We start from the raw sequence: 19,006 nt of genomic DNA, 5'->3' as shown, positions 1-19,006 counted from the left end.
AGTGTGGTGAAGTGGAAACCAAAGGAAGCCATTGTTTTGGACTAAATCCAGCATGGACTAAATCAGCATTAAAATGGAGTCACTTATGCTAAAGTTACCCACCTCCAAACGGAAAGTAAACTGTTTATCCAACCTTCCCAGAAAAAGGATTAGAAAGGAAACAACCAAGCTTGCACACAGGCCAGTATGAACTAATCTGCCCATGAAGTTCCTGCTGTCCAAATCTTACACAGCACTCTCAAGTGAACTAACAGCTAGTTCCTATTGTCCTATCTCCTTGTCCTCATCTTAGAAAGAAACTTGTTGAGCTTGTTTCTACTGTCTTCAGAAAGCCTTTCTGGTCAGACTGCTCAGGCCCCTATCCAGCCATCAGAACACAGGTCTACTTCATAGGATGAAGTGTTGTCCAGTTCTAGAACTGAAAATTAAGTAATCTCTTTAAACCAAAGTGTTAGAATTTGGTCAAGTGACAGAGTCAATTCTAGATATGACCAAGGTGTATGAACTACAGTCTTCTGGGTGGCTACCGGGTGTGCTCAGATGATCCACAGTAAAGAGTGGCAGTGTGTAAGGGAGGGGCACTCTTCACTATATAAAATGGCAAAGGAGAAACAAAGCAGGAATAAAGGAGGCTTCAGGATTTCTCCACAGAGGTCACTGTCACCTCACTGCAGGTGAGGAGACTACAGCTCAGTGCAGTCAACACAAATCCTCCCACTAAGACAGCGACCACCCAGCTCCCAAGTTACTCCATAGAAAGACTACGGTGAGAGAGATGGCTCAGTGGGTTAAGAGCACTGGCTGCTCTATCATAAGATTCAGAATTTGGATACCAGCACCCATATCAGAAGGCTCAAAAATGCCTGTAACTCTAGACTCAAGGGCTCTAAGGCCCTCTTACAACTTCTGAAGGTTTCTGCACACACGCAAATTCATTCTTTCTCTCTCTCTCTCTCTGTCTCTCTCTCTCTCTCTCTCTCTCTCTCTCTCTCTCTCTCTCTCTCTCTCTCACACACACACACACACACACACACACACACAAATAATTTTTAAAAGATTGAAAGACTGGGTCGGGCCCATCCACTAAAATAGCTGAAGCCACCCAGCACACAGCTCCTAAGGCACCGGTTACTCAGAGACACTTTTAGGACAAAGTCCAAGCTTGATGTGGTACCCATGCCCAAAAGCCTAGCAGTCTGAACAGGAGAACTACCCCAACTTCAGGGCCAGCTAGGCTATATAGTAAGTTACAGAGACCCTGTCTCCAAAAGCAGAAAAAATGAAATAAAATTCCTAGAGGTGAATACTGTCACTCGGAATTTTTCTGCAATCCAGCCCAAGGGCTTTTTATGGTACAGCCTCTGATTCAAGAATGTTCCAGGTATATTTTAGTGTCATAAACACAACAAAGACAGGCAGAGCCTGTGTGTGGCCTATAGAGCCTGGAGTGTTTCCTCTCTGGATCTTTACAGAAAAACAAAGCCATCTCTGATCTGATCTAAAGACCAGGCTCAGCAGACAAAACAAACAACAAAGATTTAAGGACAGAAGGGAGGAACATCAAGGTTGTTTTCCCAGTTTACACCTTTTATCAGCCACCTGGGGGTCCAGCAAAACACACACAAGTGGGAATTCAAAGATGTCTAAAGGGCCTAGCTGTGGACAAGCCACAAAACTACTCAGTTAAATGTTAAAGCCCAGCTTCATGACCTGAGGGCTGCATTCCCAAAACCCAAGCATCCTGTTTCCTAGCAAATGAAGCCAGGAAAGTCTACTAAGTCACTGGCTAGGAATCAGATATACATCTTTGATTTTCTTTTAAACTTTTAATTGCATGTATTTATATTCTCTGTGTGTTTGTACCATGGCATACATGCAAAGGTCAGGAGATAACTTACAGACACCAGCTCTCTCCTTCTACCATGTGGGTCGTAGAGAATAAACTCAGGTCACTGGGCTTGCGCAAACACCTTTACTCAAGGAACTATCTTACTGTACTACCGCTACCTCCCTTTTTGAGATAGGATCTTGCTACATAGTCCTGCCTGACCTGGAAGTTGTAGTCGCAGCTAATCTCAAACTCATGGAAATCCTTCTACCTCAGTCTCCTGAATGATGGGATTACAGTGAAGTATACAACACCAGGCCCCGATTTGGGTTTGGGTTTTTTTGTTTTTTGTTGTGTGTGTGTGTGTGTGTGTGTGTGTGTGTGTGTGTGTGTGTGTGTGTTTGAAAGAGCTAGAACTTTATATTGCTATCTGTTCCAGTAATAGTTGTGATCGGCACTTGCTTCCCACTCATAGCAAGAGGCCTCAATGAGACCCTAAGGGAAGCTAGTCAGCAGCTTACCAGACCTGCTTGCTATATGTGAGCCACACATTGTCTATTTGCATGTTGAGCACTGAAAAGACCAGTGTGACCACCAGCACACAGTTCTTACTCACCACGGTTTGTCTGAGGAAAAGCCTACGTAAACATAGGGGGATATTTGGGAGAAGGGCTAAAACTTTCCACCTCATTAAATTTTGAAAATTGCAACTTACAGACTGTCTTAATATTTTCCTCGCATCATAAGCTAGAGATTCATACAGCTCATGTGGCAGTTTCTGGGAGCATCCAAACAAGGCAGGAGCTGTGACAATGACCAAAAGAACCTGCCACCTGGGGAGAAGACAGGACAGCTACTCTTGTAGGCTTAGACTGACCACATCTGAGAACCTGGAGTGGCTCACCAGCTCTAAGAAGAGCTGACCCCATGGCTGGATATGCAATTGGGCCCTTCCCAGAGTTGATGCTGGGGTCTCTCTTTCTGTATCTTGTGAAAAGAAAATCCCTCCCAAGCTCTCCCTCCACCTTCCTGAAAGTCACTGCACACTGGCTTCTTTGGCCTCCCTACCTAGTGCACCCTCCACTAACCTCCACTCTGGCCAGAGAACCTACCCCTACCCCCAGCCTCTATCTCTGGCTCATTCAGCACCAGCATCCTTCCTCACCAAGAACCTTTACTCATTTTTCAGAACCAGTTCACCTGTCTCTTCTTCCTAGAGGCCTTTCTCACCCTCCAACATCATAGCACCTTCCTCCTCCAGCATCTTCCAGGGCCTCCTTTCAAGTCTGTACTGTCACTCACAGGAATCTGTCACTCTCCTAACAAACACATCTGCTTAAGGGCAGGAGCAGCCTATTTATCTCCATCTGTTAGGAAACTAACCCAGTACTATGTGCTCATTCTCTCTCTCTCTGTCTGTCTCTCTCTGTCTCTCTCTCTCTCTCTCTCTCTCTCTCTGTGTGTGTGTGCATGTGTGTATGCATATGTGTATGTGCATGTGTGTGTGTTTGTGTGTGTATTGCTCACAAAAGAAGGGGAAAGGGGGAGGACAGAAAGAAAGGAAGGAAGAGAGGGAGGAAAAGAGAAAATGAGGGAGGGAGGGAGGGAGGGAGAGAGAGAGAGAGAGAGAGAGAGAGAGAGAGAGAGAGAGAGAGAGAGAGAGGAATGTTTCTGCTGTCTGTTGGGTGCACTGAGATCTCAGATACCTATTAATCCCCACCCAGAAAGTAGCAGGCAAACTGTGATGCTATTTCTGCCAGGACTTCATTTCTCAATCCACTATGCCTCAGAACAGACAACTTGGGTCCCTAAACCACTTCATTCTCTCCTGCTTCTACCACAGTATTTGACTTGAATTCCAGCCTCTCTCCACAAATCCAAAGGGAATTCCTGGCTCACATAGGCTCCAGTGACATTCATGGCTTTTACCCACAAGAGTTAGGGCTGGACCCAGGTGCAAGGACAGGAGCAGGTATGGTGCAAAGAACTGTCCACTACTGCTGTACTAGATGGGAAATGTTAACACTTCTGTTAGCAAAAACAAGTTATAAAAATTATTACCTTTCCTTCTCATTAGTTTTATGAACTTTTCCCAATAATGAGCTCCATCGCTCACTCATGCAGAAGACGATAAAAAATCAATACTGTAAAAGTGAGAGGCAAACAAGAGGGCAGAAGAGCACATCAAATACCTAATGCCTCTCAGTATGTCCGGACAGGGCTACAGGTCCAAGGGTGTGGGACTTAGTCACAGAGGCACTAAGGAGGCTTGGCAGCCAGCTCACTCCAGCAGTCACCAGGTGTGTCTCAGGTTCACCTGCTCCTAGTGCAAAAAGCAGCAGCTCTGGTCCACACACATCCCCAGAAAACCAGGCCCCTGGAGCTTTGCCCTGAAAGCTGTTTATCTCCAGCACTTGTATGCAGAAGGCATGGAAGGCCTGGACTTGGGGAGGGGGGAAATCTTCATACTTAGTGCAAGGGCTTTTTAAAATTTTTTTTTCATCTTTTTCCTTTTTGTTTAAGGTTTTTTTTCCCTCTCATTTAAATGTTCCAAAGTTAGAGTTCACTTGCCCACCCTACCCATCCATAGTGGAGCTGTTTCCTTTGCACTGATGGCAACAGCACCTCCCCAACACTTAAACTGTTGACACAAAAAGATCCCTTAGTTCCCTTCTCCTGCAGGAGGCTGCAGGTCTCCAAAATCATCTGCTATGACATCGTTTCTAGAAGGTTCATTGTATCTACTGTAGGTCTTCCTACGAGAGGTACAGCTGATGCAGCACATCCCAATAGAAACCAACTACAGTAAATTTAAAAAAGAGTGAACTGGTAGCTATCAGCAGATGACATGATCTCCAAGAAGGCAGGAGGACCAGAGAGAAAACAAGTGGACCCTGGAGGGGTAGGAGAGAGCAAAAGACATAACCTAACAGCATAAGGGGCCTCACTTCCCACCTAAGCAGTAATAAATATCTACCACCCTGGCCTCCCACTCTCCCTCTGTACGCAGTTTAAACTGAAGTCCCTGGGAAGGGGTTATCTATCCCTGGCTCAACTTGGGACAAATGCCCAGATCTAGCTTCCAGGAAAATCTCAGGAAGATTCTAATTAGAATCTTACTGAGGCTGCAACCACAGGAGAGAGGAAAGCTCCTGAAAGAAGATCTGAACTCTAGTCATGAGGAGAAAAGGATGTTGTGTACCCAGAAGTGGAAACACCTACAAAAGTAGATAAAGTATTTTCAGCTTGAAGGGACTTGCTCTACCGTTCCCTGGAAACTTGTTTACAGAAGTCATCATCCATGTAGGAAGCTGGGAGAGAAAGCTAGGAGGAACACATTCTCTTCATTCTAAGGTAGCAATTCATTAGCAACCACACAAACAAAAATCCACACACCTGCACCTAGGGGCAACTAAGCCCACCTCATCAGCAGAAGTACTTACCTGAGGGACAGTCAGAAGGTGAAGGCAGAAAGGAAGGCCTAGCTTCTCCTTTGCAGGTGGAGGGAAGAGAGGCTGTGAATTCACCATCACTGTCATTAACACCTTTCCGGTGAGAATAAAGTGACAGCACCTGTGGGCTACCATGCCTTGCTCTAGAACTGTCCCAGGTGAGATGACTCCTGCCTTGCTCAGTCCACATGATTAACCTATCTAAAAAGTGATTCTGTCTGCCTACAGTGAGGTGACAACCTGCCTCTCTGCAGACACTCTCTTCTACAGGAAACCTCAAGTTCTCCTCTAAAAGCACAAGTCAGATATACTTACAACTGTCTCTGCTGTTTCAGAGGCATGGCGGGCTGCTTCGCTGTTGGCTCCTCAAGCCACCGAAAGCCCTCTATAATCTGGCTGCAGGCCTTGATTTCATCCTGTATCCCACCACCTATCTTAACTTCTACCTAGTTCTGGTGGCTACCTATCTTCCAGGGTGTGAGCCAATGCCATCACTGGCCTACCAGCAGGTTACAAAACTCCCAAATAACTCATCTCTGCCACTTAACACTGACTGGAAACAACCCAGCCTCTTTCAAAGTTCCCAGGTTAAGCCTATCTTCTCCCCATCAAGATAAGCTTGTATCTTCCAGAGCTTTCACCCACCGAATGCTTTGAACAGCTGTGTGATCATCAGGACAGGTAGCTTATCTTTCTGCCCATCTCATCCCAGAACTGCAATCTCACACGCTTCTGTGTGCATAGGTTACTGACCTAATGGAGGCAAAGTTGCCCCCTAGTCTCTAATCCATGGTCTCCAAAGCAAATGTCCTTAGATGCTGTAAAACAGCCAGACCACCCCCCTTGCCATCAGCCTGGTTCTGTTTGTGCACATCTCTACCATGGCAACAAAAGGATCCTAGTTCAGACAGCACAGCCTCCCTAGTCACTCTAGGTTTGAATGGTTTAGCTCTGGGCACCCAGTGAAATAAATTCAGGCCAATGGAATGGAAGAGGAATGCTGCTGGAGGTGGCTCTGGGAAACCTGTCCTTGCTGACAGAGGTTGACAGTTTTTCTTCTGCTGCTCAGAGCTGTAATCATGAGGCAGCTGCAGTTATTACGGAATTGTGGCAACAGTAAGCCTGAGTGGGGCTAGTTCACTGGGGAAAACAGAGGGGAGGGAGGAGGAGTGCCGAATCCCTGATGATGCCAACAAGCTGCTGAACTGGTCCACCTTAGGAGTGCTCCTGGACTCCTTACTTGTAAAATAAACTTTGCATTAAAGCAGGAAGAACCCTGCCTAACAGCTTCGATCAATTAGATGCATTAAGAACAGTAGCAGCAGTCATAGCACTCCTTCATTATTTGCCAGTTTGTGCTAAGCCCTGGGTAGCTATTATCTCTGACCCCTGGGGCAATCCTGTATGTGAGCATCATGATGCTCCAACAAGGCTCAATGTGCTGAAGCTGTAAGCAAAGGGCTAGGCATTGCACCTAGGCTGCTGTGCTGTGAAAATTATGCTCTTGGTGTCACACATTGCATGCCTCAGAGTCCCACATGTATGCCCTCCTGACACACATGGCATTGCAACCCTTACACCAGCGATGGCTATGACAAATGAGACTCTCAGTCCCCCACGGCTCTAGAGGCCTGAAGCCACAGGGATGGACTTTGACAATGTGGCAAAGCAAATCAGTGAGTCAAGAGTCTGAAGACTCCAAATTACCAATGCCTGATAAGCATTTTTCCCCCAAGCCACAACTGATATAGTTAGCTGTGGTGCAGCCTGGGCCCCAGGCTCCAGGGCCAGGCCTTTGCTGCCCATTATCACACAGGCTGACAGGCAGCTCAGAAGACGTACTCACCAGTCGTGCTGACTGCTGCTGATCACGGTTAGGGCTGGCCCGCTTCTTAGGCAGTGATGCCTTCAAGTGCTTCTCAGCTGCCTCTTTCTCCTTTTTTGCCACCTTGACTAGCTCATCCTGGACTGCAGCCTGCTCCTGTTGGAACCTAGGCCAGAGAGGGACACAAAGAAACTGATACAGAAGGCATGACTGGAAGAACATGGGCAGGAAAAGACCTGCCTGCTCACTGTACCTGACTAAGCAGGGATGGGGTTTTCTGGCCCTTGGCTACCTAGAAACACAGGACAATTCTTCCATCTGAGGGAAAGCCTCAGTGACAGCACCCACAGCCAGGGGACAGTGACACTGAGACAACACAAATCAAAAAAAGGAGAGTTATCCATAGGCAAAAACTCAGACTGTCACATGCCAAAGGGAGTGTGTCAGGGCGGAGCTAAATCCCATGAGTGCCATCCTTTCAAACAACTAGGCAGGGTGGGCCATGTCGTTCTTGTTTGGCTGAGAGCCTGAAGTTTTAAACAGCAGCAGTTTGGGGTTTTAAACATCCCACTTTGTCCTGAGTATAGCTGTGCCCTTTGACTGGCATTCTGCTAGTATGTCCTAGTAGACAGAAGTTAGATCCTTTGTGTTGTTCTTGAAAGTAAAACAGTGTGAACAGCATCAAGGCCACCATAGAGGAAATACCACAGCATCATGAAGAGCTATACCATAGCCCCACTGCTAACTTGGATTTATCTGAAATAAGTTCAATCTAAAACCTGAGAATAATGAATAAACAGTCTGATTAGCAATAAACATGCTTGAAAGCAGGTGTAACTGATGGAAAGTAATTATAATAGTAAGTAAAGTAGCAAGGCAGGAAAATGCCTATGTTGCTAATATACCCTAAGCTAGGGTAAAGGCATGGAGTGCAAGAGACATCCCAGAACAGCCACAGAAGTTGTACTGAGATAATGAGTCTATGGGGATTTGTCTTCATTTTATGTATTTTTCTAAATCTTTTATCAGCATATATTACTTTAAAATTGTTAAAACGACTGAGGGGCGGCGGGGGGGCCAGGCATGGCTGACACTGTCCATGGGCTGAATCTGGACCCTAGGACCATGTGGAGGCTGTTTCCTCGAGGATGACAAGGAAGCCCATCGGGGAAGGCCACAGAGGACAGTCTCTGTGAACTGCGCATGCACTGTGCTTACTCCTGACTATGCTCTCACTAACAACATCCTCTTCTTACTTCTTCTTATGCAGTGATTTCTCCGGGTGGCAAAGCAGGTCAAAGAATCAGGAAGCTGGCCTATACAAAGGGGCCTCTGTGCCCTAGCCACTTTCCTATACATCCTAGGAGCAAAGCAAATAGTCCTGTTTCATGACTGGCGAGCTCTCAGGACAGTGGCTGATGCTGGCAGGAAGTTCATCGCACAGAACGGAGCAAGCTCCATTTCCTGCATTCCTCTAAGAACCCGTCTCCAGTTCTAGGTTTTATAGGAATCCATCTTTGATAACTAAGTCCGCTGTGCCCTTTTTAGTGTTTTTTTTACCTTCAAATTAAAAGTTGTGTTTTAACACAAGTGATATAAATTATGAGGCAAGTGCTTCAGGGCCTGGTGGGGATGGGTAGGGGGACATACAGACTTGGGCTTACCTCTTGAGATCCTCTTTCATTGCTAAGGGCTGATGACTACCACCACTCTCTGTCCTGGGCACTTTGGAGTCTACAAATGAACCAGAGGAAAAGAGCCAATCAACAACAGCCAGGATTGATGAAAAAGGATACAGGAACACACACACACACACACACACACACAAACACACAATGCACTTCCTCAGGAAACCACACTCGGCATGTGGACAGATGTCCCTATGGAAAAGCATTTCCCATGGACAGACTGCAGAGTTCCAGAGGCAGATAGGAGCAGTCTCAATTAAACCAGTCTGCAGAGCCAAATGACAGGAAGCTGGTCTGTCCACAGGTTCTGCAGCAGGGCATCCTCAATGTGGGGCTGGCAGCAAACCACCTGAGGACTGCTCTCTAAGTTCACCATTACTTGCCCCATCGCTGTGAGCACTCTGAGGTTACCTCTTAAACACAGACCAGACATTGCTGAGGGCAGTCACCCCTCTGCCATGTTTGTGCAAGAGGAGGGTAGTGGCTCTTGTATCCTGTTTATTTTGGTTCTTGCCATGGTTTGAATGCTTGCCCCTCTAAAATTCAGGGTAAGCCATGACTACATTCTAACAGCAGTAATAGGTAGGCCTTTAGTAGCAATTCGGACTAGAAAGCCCCCCACCATGGATGGCACTGTTAACTTTGTAAGATGGTGGAAGCCCTGAGCTCTCACTTGTTCTGTCCCCTGTGTGGCCCTGTGCAGGGACTCTGCCCAATTCCCATCAGCAAGAAAGCCCTGACCAAATGCCGCCCTTTGATTTTGGACTTTCCAGCCCCTAAACTATAAGAAATTGACTCGTATGTCCTGAGTCCCCCACTACTACCTCAGGATTCTAAGGCAGGAGGCCTGTGCCAAGCATTAACAAGGGCACAGGTCTTCTATTCCATTCCAGAAGGAAGGCATGTCCAAAACGACCACACCCGCTCATGAACAGACAGTGGCACAGCTGAGGTCTGAGGAGGGCATACCACATGCTCCTCAGTAACATACCAGGCTCTCACCTGGGACTGCTGCAGAAAAGGACTGCCGCTGGGGCCTGCATTTCTACAGTAATGTTTCTCCTACTCATTTATAAAAGCTTTGTTCAGGGACAAATTGTGATTCTTTTTTTACAGAAAAGTCTTTCTGTGCTGGGGATGTAATTCAGCTGGTAGGGTGCTTGCCTGGCATACAGGAAGTCATGGGTTCCATCCCCAGCATCACATATGCCAAGTATGATGAATACCTGTGACCAGGAGTGTAACTTCAACCTCAGCTACAGATAGAATTCAAAACCAGCCTGGGCTACATGAGACTCTGACTCAAAAATTAAATAAATAAATAAATAAAAACTTTCCTTTCCCAACTTAAAAATAATATCCTTCCCCACTGTAGATAATGTGACACTGATCCACCAACCTTCCTCCTGTCAGGCCCACTCAGGTTCCTGCTCGCTCAATTCTGAGCACCTTCTAGAATCTGTCTGCAAGTATCACTGATAAGGGGCTTTTATAGCAAACATGCCCACTGTGGGCATTCTCAACTGAACCATCATAAAGACCTTCCAAACTCCCCACAGCCACGATGACAGCACTCTGTCCACATTCTAGTCTCCCCCTTTTATCAGCTGCCCTTCAGTTGTTCTTCTTCTAAACTGACTAGCTTCTTAGAGCGTCCCACCTTCCTTTCTAGTTTGCTATGGTAGCTGGAACCTCTTCATCTCAATGGCCTTGGCTCATACACCTGAGCAATGACATGAGGGAACAATTTAATTTTAACAGTGTTTTCTAACTTAGTTCTACCACTAACAAAAAGGCAAAAACTGTGTTTAAAAGATGTCTTAAAACCAGTCCATTTCAAGCTGGTCCATTTCTGCAAAATCTTCTTCCACATTCAGAAACTTAAAACATACTCTGAAAAATATTTTGTGCAAAAACTAAGTGACAACTGAACTCCCATTATTCCTTTTAAACAACGAAACTTACTGAAATTGAAGCCAATGCTTATTCTCCAATGCTCAGATGACAATACATTGTAACAATCTTATTTTCCCATCGCTCTCTTCCTCTTCAGTTAATCTGCTTATTAAATAAAGCTCAGTGGGTCAAGATAGACCCCTTTCAGTCCTTCTCATATCTAGGCCAAAGAAATCCCAGGAGAGGCCTTCTGGGTAAAGGACAGGGATGGGGTGGGGATGCTTATCCAACCCCACTCACTAAGATCTCAGAGTGAAATCCAGACTCTGACTGGCTCTAAGGCCTGTGGGAAGCCCTGAGGCCTGAACACAGTGGGAGGAGTGTCAGAGCTCTCTAGCCCCTGTTGGAGGTGACCATGACCAATGTCTCCCCTTCCTTTGGACTGTGTAGTCTGGAGACAGTAAACTGCATCTACATTTTCAACAGGCCACACTGTACCCCACCTCTGCTCCTATTGTCAACTGCCTGAAAATCCCACCCACCTCCCACATTCACACAGACCCTGCCTAACATAAGGAAGCTGCTCTGCACCACCCCCTAGCCCTCAGCAGCTGGCGTGAGCTTCTGGTAATTATCATCTCATAAGCCCCAGGCTGGATATATGGCCTTTAACCAGAGCTGTGTGCACCCTGAGAGGGGGTTGTCCCTGCCTTATGTTCCAGCAGTGCTACCTGGACAAAAGTGGACACTCCCAATCTCTAATCTCACAACCCCTCAAAGAAAAAATTGATAGGAAGGGCAGCAGTAACTCAAGGCCACAAAAAATCCTGTCTCCACTATACCTTATAGCCCTCTCTTCAAGGCTTTTGCTTTCTTTGTGTTTGCTACAAGCTATTTTTGAGAGGAGCACAAGAGAGCAGCATGGGCGCCAGCTCCACAGTGATCAGGGTGTCTTGGGAGACGGGTCAGATCAGGGTAGCTGAGGCTAGTGCCAGCATTGCTCAGGTGCCCCGCTGGCCCCCTTTCAAACACTTTCCATTCTCTGACTGCTAGCTAGGGTAGAGCTGCTACAGCTGAGTGACACTTCTGCCTCTGGATCCTGAAAAGCAGATGACTGCCTACCTGAGCTGTTGGACCATGACCTTCTGCCTCATCTTTTACATGCACAGCCATGGAAACAGTGTAAGGCAAAGAGTCTGGCCCACACCTGTAATCTGCACCACACCAAACAGTGTCTGCTGCATGAAGTGCCAGTGCCCCAGAAGGCAGTGACTCGCATCTCCCAGAAGTAAAGAGAAGCCCAGCAGCAGCCAGGCAAATCTCTTGCAGCCTCTGTTCCCACTCCCCCAACATACCTGTCTGAGGGGCTTTAAAGGCGCCTTCCTGGGGGCCACGTGAAGAAGGTGGAGGAGCAATAGGCACAGGCATGGAGGGCACAGGAGTGATAGGTGCAGGGACGGTGGGTGCAGGACCAGGACCCGGAGCTGGCTGCTGCCCTGCTGAAGGCTGGCAGGAATCCTTCATGCGGTTCACCACACTTTCCGACAGCTGTGAGAAGAAGCAAGGAACAGGGAACATTACATGATGGAACCCTTGAAAATTCATCCCCTAGAGCTACTGAGTGAAGACCAGCTCCAATAATACAATGCTACTCAAAAGCCTCTCACAGCGGCCCAGTGCCAAGCCCACCTGGAATTCCAAGCCTATCCCAGGAAGTCCCCACTGGACTCTGAAGCTTTTTCTTCCATCTTGTCACCCTCTACACACACCCTACCCTTGGGGTTACATGACTCACGACCCTTATGTCCCTGAGCCTCTCAACCTCACCAACCCCACTGGTCACTCCTGTCTTTCATCAGTGGTCCATTCAGAACAGCTCAGTGTTCACTCCCCAGGAGCCTTCGAGGCACTCGGATAAAGTACCACAGTCACAATGCATGCCCAGGAAGCAGCATGCCTCCACAGCCTCTGCGGGCTTGGCATGTTGGTGTGTGGAAAGCTCAAACACTGACACTCATTCCTCACCTGCTCTAGTCACTACACAGGGCAGATAATCAAAATACTTGTTGATTCATCTCACCTGATTCCCCTAATGAAGCCTTGGTAACAAATGCTCACTCTTTTCAGAGGAAGTAAAATGGGCATGAGGGTGTCATAAAACAGTTTACATAGATGAAGTAGTGAGCTAGAGATAAATCCCAGATAAAAAACCCTTAAGAGTTCACTTCAGTAAATATTTATTAAGTGCCTAACATCCACAGGCTATCATAAAGCACACTTGAGGGGAAGACATTAAAAATGGCTTTGGAACAAAAAGCATAATCAGCAGTTCTATTTCCAGATACCTATGGAAAGAAAGCAGTCCCCTGTGTGCACAAGGTTGTGCTACGATGCTCACTGTGAGAAACAAAACTAAAATGTTGCAGCAGGTCCAGGTGTGGTGGTGCATGCTTTTAATCCCAGCACTTGAGAGGCAGAGACTAGAGGATCCCTGCGTTCTAGGCTAGTCTGGTCTACAGAGAGCATTCTGAGATAACCACACAGAAAAATCCTGTCTTTAAAAACCAAAGCAGGTGAGGGAGACCTGCAGGATATGAACATCCAGGAGAAAATGGTTAAATTCTGCAAAATACCAGGAGCCACCAAAGAAGATTGAGACAAGACACACATCCACTGTAAGAAGGTGCATGACATACTGCTGACCACTAGTAAGCCTCAGGACTCTGTATCTCAAAGCAGTAAAAAGACACCAACTATGAAGATGCAAACAAATCTAAATTGAATACACACATGCACATGTCTAAACACAAATCCACAGTGAATTTTCACATCTCTGCAGATGTACACACAGGTTCTTCTCAGAGGGGCAGGCCACATAGCTCCTCATCAAAACCCTGGATAGGAAAGGGGCAAGGTATGTATATATGTGCATATGTGCTTCTGTGTATCTGTGTTTATATGTTTGTTTTTATGCCTTACTTCACTTTTTTGCCATGATCATTTATTTGACAACTAAAGAGAACATTAATAACTGAAGATGTTTAAAAATCAAGTTAACTGGTGATATGGCCAATCCCACCCATCAGTAGAAAAGAACAGATGGTCCAGAATGAACCTGTATGTCTGTGGCCAACTGATAGTTCAAAGGGTTATGAGGCTAAGCCTGGTCCCTAAGGATTTGTGTTGGAAGTTAGGTCCTCAGTGTGGTCATGCTTGAAGGTGATGGAACCTGTAAGAAATGGGCATGGGGACAGCCATTACCCTTCTCCACTCTCTGGCTACCCGAGATATGATGTCTCTCTAATATGCTGCCACTCTTGTGATTTGCCATGAGGTGATGCAGCCAGGAGATTCCTCACGAGAGTTAGCACCCTGTGCTGTTGGACTTTCAAAACTGGAAGCTAAACTGGGCGTGGTGGCACACACCTTTAATCCCAGCATACAGGGAGGCAAGGGCGGAAGAAATCTGTGAGTTGGAGGCCGGCCTGGTCTACAAAATGAGTTCCAGAACAGCCAGGGCAGTTACACAGAGAAACCCTGTCTTGGAAAAATCAAAGCCAAACCAAAATAAAACTCTTTTCTTTGTGAGTTCTCAGCTCCAGGTATTTCCTCACAGTAGTAGACAACCGACGGCACAGGTGCCGACACACTTCAATGGGGAAAGAATGGCCTCGCCAGGAAACTATACATTAAAAACTGATTTAAAACAGATCAGTAATCTGAAAGTAGGAGAGAAAAAAACTCTTGGAAGAATATGCAGAGGCAAACTGAATGACTTGTTTTTGGCATAGATTCCTGGATGTGGCACCAAAAGTAAAGGCAACCAATTAAACGGATAATTGGACTTTATAAAAATTAAAGTTCTGTTTATCAAAAGACAATCTAAAGCAAATGAAAAGATAACCCACAAAATGGAAAAAACATTTGTAAATCATACCGACTTGTATCTAGGACATACAAGGAGCTCCTACAACTTATAATAAAAATAAAAAATTACCCAACTGAAAGGAGTGGTGTGGTTTGGCCCGGTGTCCCCCAAAGGCCTATATGTTGAAGGCTGGTCCTTAGGGTGACACTACTGGCAGGTGGTTGAATCTTTAGGCAGCAGAGTCCAATAGAAGGTCCTTAAGTCACTGAGAAGTGTCCTCATAGGGGTGGAGAGACCCCATTCTGATCTCTCCTTCCTTCCTATTTTAGGTGGTGAACAATTTGTTCTGGCACATGTTCTCATGATGTGCCACTCTCATCAGTGCCCAAAGCAATGAGAACAGTCATGGAGCTGACGCACGAGCCAAAGAAAAACCTCCTGACACCTTAACTATCTCAGGACTTGGTCACAGTAACCCAATGCTAATACCATGGACAAAAGACCTGAACAGAAAGTTCTATAACAAAAAGAAACAAAGGGCCAAGAAGTACATGAGAAGATAGTTAACATCATCAGTCATTACTGAGATACAAAAATCAAGGCACACTGAGTGGACGCCTCATATCCAACAGGGTAACTGCAATCCAAACGTCACACACGGTGTCACAAAGATCAGAAGGCTCACACATTGGGGGGAATAAAACAGTATAGCCAGGGCAGGGAAGAGTCTGGTTAAACATAGACTTGACCATGATCCAGCAGTTCCACCACCCAGGATAAGCTAAGGAGAAAGGAAGCATGCCCACACGTACCTCTACACTAATGTTCACAACCACTTATCCAGAGCGGCTGAAAGGGACCACCCAGATGTTCAACCAATGCATGAATAAATACAACAAAAATATCTACACAATGGAATACTACTGAGTAATAAAAAGGAATGAAATGTTGATGCAAACCACAACATGGACGACCCTAGAAAACGTGCTAAGTGCTAAACTAGACATAGACAGCCATTGCCTGTATGACATAGATCCACATGCTCCATCCATCCGGGAAACTCTCCAGACACACACAAAAGGACTTAACAGCAGTTTGGGGCTAGGAATAGACTGCACATCATGCTGATCGTATTTCATAGCAGAGAGAGAGAAAGCAAACACAAACATGAACAGCCCAGGAAGGCTGTCCCAGTGGTAGGTTCTGGAAGGCAGGCACAGCACAGACAAGAAAAGCTACAATGCTACAGTGCCACAGTGCCTTGCTTGGCAAGCTCGTTATGGAGGTGGACTCTAACACGGTCTGTGAGTGGGAAGGAGAAAGCAAGGCTACTGCCACCAATTCTTGTAGGAAGACACGATTAGAAAAGTGGACCTGAGTGTGGATACATAGAACCTTCCCTGGTGGGGGCCAAACTATTGTACAAGCTTTGAGCAAAGCAGGAAGTTCAAGGAAGCTTACAGAAACAGGGCACAGGAGCAGTGCGGCAGGGAGTGCCTGTTCTAGGGGTGGGAGAAAGGCCTGTAGCATGGGGGGAAAGGCTGCGAGTGGCTGCAGCCTTTAGTGGTAGGAATGAATGAGAGCTAAGACTCAAAAGAAGGAGTATGGGTTTCACATTAATAGAAGAACATGGGTAAGAATGAAAAGGCAAAGTTAAGAGACACCTCTAAGAAGGTAACACATTCATGTGCTGAGACCAGAAAAGGAAACGAGCCTTCAGAGGTCAGCCAATTTGTTCTTTCTGAGCTGTAGCAACTGAACTCAATTGGGAAAGTGAAGGTCAGCTCAAAGGTGAAGGAACCAGCCGCATACTGAGGTCAAGGCCAGACAGGCTACACTGAGTAGAATAGTCCTGCAGGGAGCCTCACTGTGGGAACAGAAGATGGGAAGAAAATGTGGGCATCTACCACTGTTCAGGAAACAGCTCCTGAAAGCTGATTCTTAATTTTTGAGAAAATTTAGCAAACCGATTGACTTCGTGAGGGCCATTTGAAATTGACCTTAGGAGGGAGTATTTTCACTATGGGAATTCGGAAATCAGCAAACACTCCCAGCAGGGCTCTTTCTTGTGTGTGTAGGGGGGAGAAGCAGTCCAGGGTAAGAGGTCAAGTCTGACTCTGGAGCAAGAGGAAGTCAAGGTGAAGGCTGCCATGAGTAAGTCATAGGCTCTGATTTGCCAGTCCTGGCATAGGTGGCATCAACAGAACCATGCTGCTTGGTGAGTGAAGGGTTAAGGAAAACATTGGCACAGTTTTTGTTGGCGGTAAGAGATTTGTAATATTTTTTAATGTTGCTACAAAATACAGCAAGTAATATTTTTAATCAACAAATACACACACACAGTAGTCATGCGAGAATAAACACCATCTGGGCAGTGCTCCCTGCACCAACAGAACCAGAACAGAGGCCTCCAGAGCCAGACGGGGCTGGGTGCTCAGTGCCACCAGCCCTCTGGTCGCTGTTCCACCAGAGCTGGCCAGAAAGCATCCAGTGTAGCCAGAAGAGAACCATGGCAAGGGACAAAGATCTCTTTCTATCTCTGAGCTTCCACTTCCTCACCTAAAACAGGAGCGTGCTCAGGCTGCTGGCTTTGACACAGTTCAGGAGAAAGTGCTGTGCCATCGGCCCCACCCAGGTCTGAATTCCAGCTAAGCCCCTGACTAGCTGCATGACCTTGGGAAGGGTCTTTTCATCTCTAAATCAGTTTCTTTTTGTGATATGGAAATAATTAATGGTGACTTCAGAGCATCACTGAGGACTAACCTGCAGAAAGCAACTACACAAAGACAACATCAGTGTGAGTTATTCAGTGTAAATGGTGCACACCAGACCAATATCAGTTATAATCCAGGCCAGACACAGGCCATGCGCACGCGGGTATATGAAAGGGTCGAGCGCGGGGACTATGAAGGCAGGGTACCCAGGCTCTACTGACCTCGTGCACGTCTTTCCCAGTGTCCAGAATCCACACACACCTTCCAGGTCTGACACCTGGACCTACACTCATGCTGTCCTAACAGGGGACCCTAAGGAGACGGGGTCTTTCCCTGCCACCATGGCATGCTTGGCTGGCACCTCCACAGTGTGAGGTAAAGCTCAAGAAAGCCCCCTTTCCTACTTCCTCTAGCCACACAGCCCTCTTCTGAGTTCCCTGGTGGTGGTGTGTGAGAAGGCACACAACAGGAAGGCCAGAAAGGAACTGCAAGAGGCCAGAACTGAAGCCTCAGTCTAAATCACAACAGAGACCTCACCCCTTCCTTCATCACAAATGCTTCTAGAAACCCAGATTCCTCCAGATCTTCAGAAACAAACACTACCTTCAGCCAAGAGCATCCAGAAATTTACAGTTCCCAAAGAGAGGACAGATAGCTGCACAGTCTGGGCAAGTCATGTGGCCACACCACGGATGAAAGTTGTGGGGAGCTGGTGCTGCTTTACCACATGAAATACCCAACAGAAGTGTGACAGTTGAGCTGTGTCCGCTAACAACTGAAGATCAGGGTCAGAGAAGTATAGTGTATGTACAAACGCACCAGGAGCTAACACTTGGCACTCACCACTGCCTCCTCACTCCTCCTCCCAGCATACCCACCTCCCAGCCCTGGTAATCAAGGTGCGGAGCAGGCGAAGAACTACCCCACCACAGAGCAGGCCACTGGACCACTGCGTCCACACTTTATCCCGTCTTCCTCTATCCTGGAGCAATGAAGTATTTGTTCTCAAGAGCAAGGACATGCTCGCCATGCAGCCCTCAGTGCTGGAACAGCCCGGGGACAGTTCTCACAGTAAGACAGTAAAGAAAACAAGGAACACAATGGAGTCTAGAGTAGGCTAAGCAGAAAGGAAACTCGGTACATCAATCTGACCAAAACCCTGCCTCCACTCCCCACTCTCTCAGTTCTCTGCCTGGTTTCTCTTCAGGAACTTCACAATCTGACACAATATACATGTGATTTCCTGCACACCATCACCAGAATATAAGCCCCATCCAAGGCAGCCAGGATTCCACTTTGCTCTAGCTGTATCCTCCATGCCTGAAAAGTCCCAGGCACATTAGAAGTGCTAAAATACTTGCGAAATTAAACATGTAGTAAAGGTTCAGGTACACAACACTGCATGCATGCAACAGATTATTAATAGTCAGGATTCCATTATCATGGCAAAATACCTGAGTTAAATACTTAAAAGGAGAAAGGGCTTATTCTGGCTCATGACTTCATTTAGCACATGGTTCCTGCCTCTACTGCTTTGGGCCTGTGGTGACTCAGTACTTCCTATCAAAGGAGGCCTATCCTATTTAGCTTTAATGACCAAGCCATCTGAGAAAAAGGCCTAGGCTGAGGAATTGCCTAGACTAGAATGGCCTATAAGCATGTCTCAGGAGTAAATATTAACCAGGTGTGAGCAGCAACATCCTACATATGTGGTCCTGGACAAAAAAAAAAAAAA

At 46.6% G+C, this 19,006-nt stretch overlaps 1 protein-coding gene across 1 annotated transcript in view; it reads right to left on the bottom strand.

Annotated features, from left to right (window-relative positions):
* The window catches only part of Chchd6 (coiled-coil-helix-coiled-coil-helix domain containing 6), a 240,398-nt gene that overhangs the window by 208,572 nt on the left and 12,820 nt on the right, over positions 1–19,006 (bottom strand). Inside the window, exons 2-4 of the mRNA XM_038320147.1 lie at positions 12,045–12,237; positions 8,770–8,839; positions 7,127–7,271 (exon numbers count right to left, since the gene is read on the bottom strand). Coding sequence (XP_038176075.1) covers positions 7,127–7,271; positions 8,770–8,839; positions 12,045–12,237 — 408 coding nt within the window. The remainder of the gene's footprint in view (positions 1–7,126; positions 7,272–8,769; positions 8,840–12,044; positions 12,238–19,006) is intronic.

The sequence above is a fragment of the Arvicola amphibius genome, chromosome 2 (assembly GCF_903992535.2).
Source record: "Arvicola amphibius chromosome 2, mArvAmp1.2, whole genome shotgun sequence".
In the NCBI taxonomy this organism is placed as follows: domain Eukaryota; kingdom Metazoa; phylum Chordata; class Mammalia; order Rodentia; family Cricetidae; genus Arvicola; species Arvicola amphibius.
This window is presented reverse-complemented; position numbering and strand designations above follow the sequence as displayed.